Below are 1,646 nucleotides of genomic sequence, written 5' to 3' on the forward strand. Positions count from 1 at the left end.
TGTTACATCATTCGTGATCTACTGGAGGTAGTCGCCGATAATGTGACTGCACTAAGAAGGAACACCCTTGTTCCTCCAAAACCAATGAGCGGAGCGCTCATTGGAACTAGTCGCTCTTTATCAATCCCCATCTGCTAAAATGCTAGATAGTAAATGATGTCAGCCGAGCTGCCATTGTTGACCAAAACCCAATGTGTGTTATAATCCTCTACTCGTATGCTAATGACAAGTGCATCGTCATATGGTGGTGAAGATGTCAGGCATCTTCTTTCGAGAATCCGATGACGGGGTTGTCTATTCGTACCATCTTAGGTACAGAAATCGTTAGCTGGACGTTCTGAACCATCCTGAGGTAAGTCTTACAAGCTTTTTTGGATGACCCAATAATCGTCGTGCCCCTTACAATCATTCTTATATCTCCTATGGGCGACCTGGGGCGCTCATTCTCCCGTCGAGGAGCCTGCTCTTGAGGTGGGTCCGTCCTCTCCTTGCTGACAAGCCTCTGTAGCTTTCCTTGTTTGATAAGGGCTTCAATTTGTTGTTTTAGGTCGTAATAGTCAGTTGTGTCATGGCCATGATCACGGTGAAAGCGATAATACTTGTCTCTAGACCTCTTATTTAGATCTCCCTTCAGCTTGCCAGGGAAAGTCAGAGCTCCTTCGTCCTTAATCTGCATCAGGACTTGGTCAATCGAGGCAGTCAGCGAAGTGAAACTCACGAATTTTCTCGTGAGGGGCATGGAACACCTGTCTTCCCACCGTTCTCTGGTCCTGGCCATCTTCCACCCCCTATCCTGCCATACATCCTCTTGTCTTTCCCTCTTCCTCGGCTTTTCTTCTCGGGCCAACAACACATCTTTGGCATTCATGTACTTGGTTGCCCTGTACAGCACATCTGACATAGTTTTTGGATCGTTCTTGTATAGGGAAAAAAGGAATTTACCCTTTCTGTAATCCATTCGTGAAGGCAACCATGAGTATCTTGTCATCTGCTTCATCAATCGAGAGAGCCTCTTTGTTAAAGCGGGTGATGTAGGACCTCAGTATCTTGTCCTCCTGCTGCTTAATATTCATCAGACATGTAGTGGACTTCTTATACCTGTACCCTTCGATGAAGTGTGAGGCAAACTGGGTACTTAACTCCTTGAAGGTACCAATGGAGTTGGGCGTCAGCCTGCTGAACTAGATCCTGGCGGATCCCTTCAGCGTGGTAGGGAAGGATCTGCACATGATTTCGTCTAGCACCCCTTAAAGGTGCATCAGGGTCTTGAAAGACTCCAAGTGATCTAAGAGGTCCTTGGATCCGTCATAATTTTCCACCTGCAGTATACGAAACTTTGGTGGAAGGGGGAATGTAGTGACGTATGCTGTAAATGGTGAATCAATTCGATGGACCAAGTCATCAAGGTCACTAGACACCCGTCCTCTTAGTGCATTCATCATAAAGTTCATCCGTTCCTTCATTATCTGCATCTCGGTAACTATATGAGGTGGAACCGTATTTGTGACGGATAGGCGACTCGTGTCCTGTCGCTTTGGCCTACTCGGGGCATCCGGCCTTTCTTGGTTCCTTCTCTCAACGCTGATGCCTTCTTGGTCTTCCTCTTGGGTATCCATCGTTGCGTTCTTTTGGCATAGCTATTCCTC

At 46.9% G+C, this 1,646-nt stretch overlaps 1 protein-coding gene across 1 annotated transcript; it reads right to left on the minus strand.

Moving 5' to 3' along the window:
- Window positions 1-256: 256 nt before the first annotated feature.
- Window positions 257-901, minus strand: LOC126703903 (uncharacterized). Its single transcript, XM_050402956.1, has one exon. The coding sequence runs from the start codon at window positions 899-901 to the stop codon at window positions 257-259; it is 645 nt and encodes a 214-aa protein (XP_050258913.1).
- Between the last annotated feature and the right edge of the window lie 745 nt (window positions 902-1,646).

Source organism: Quercus robur, chromosome 10, assembly GCF_932294415.1.
Source record: "Quercus robur chromosome 10, dhQueRobu3.1, whole genome shotgun sequence".
In the NCBI taxonomy this organism is placed as follows: Eukaryota; Viridiplantae; Streptophyta; class Magnoliopsida; order Fagales; family Fagaceae; genus Quercus; species Quercus robur.

What these genes read in the sequence shown, in the direction of transcription:
- LOC126703903 (XM_050402956.1), bottom strand. Translation starts at nt 901, where the DNA reads ATGTCAGATGTGCTGTACAGGGCAACCAAGTACATGAATGCCAAAGAT.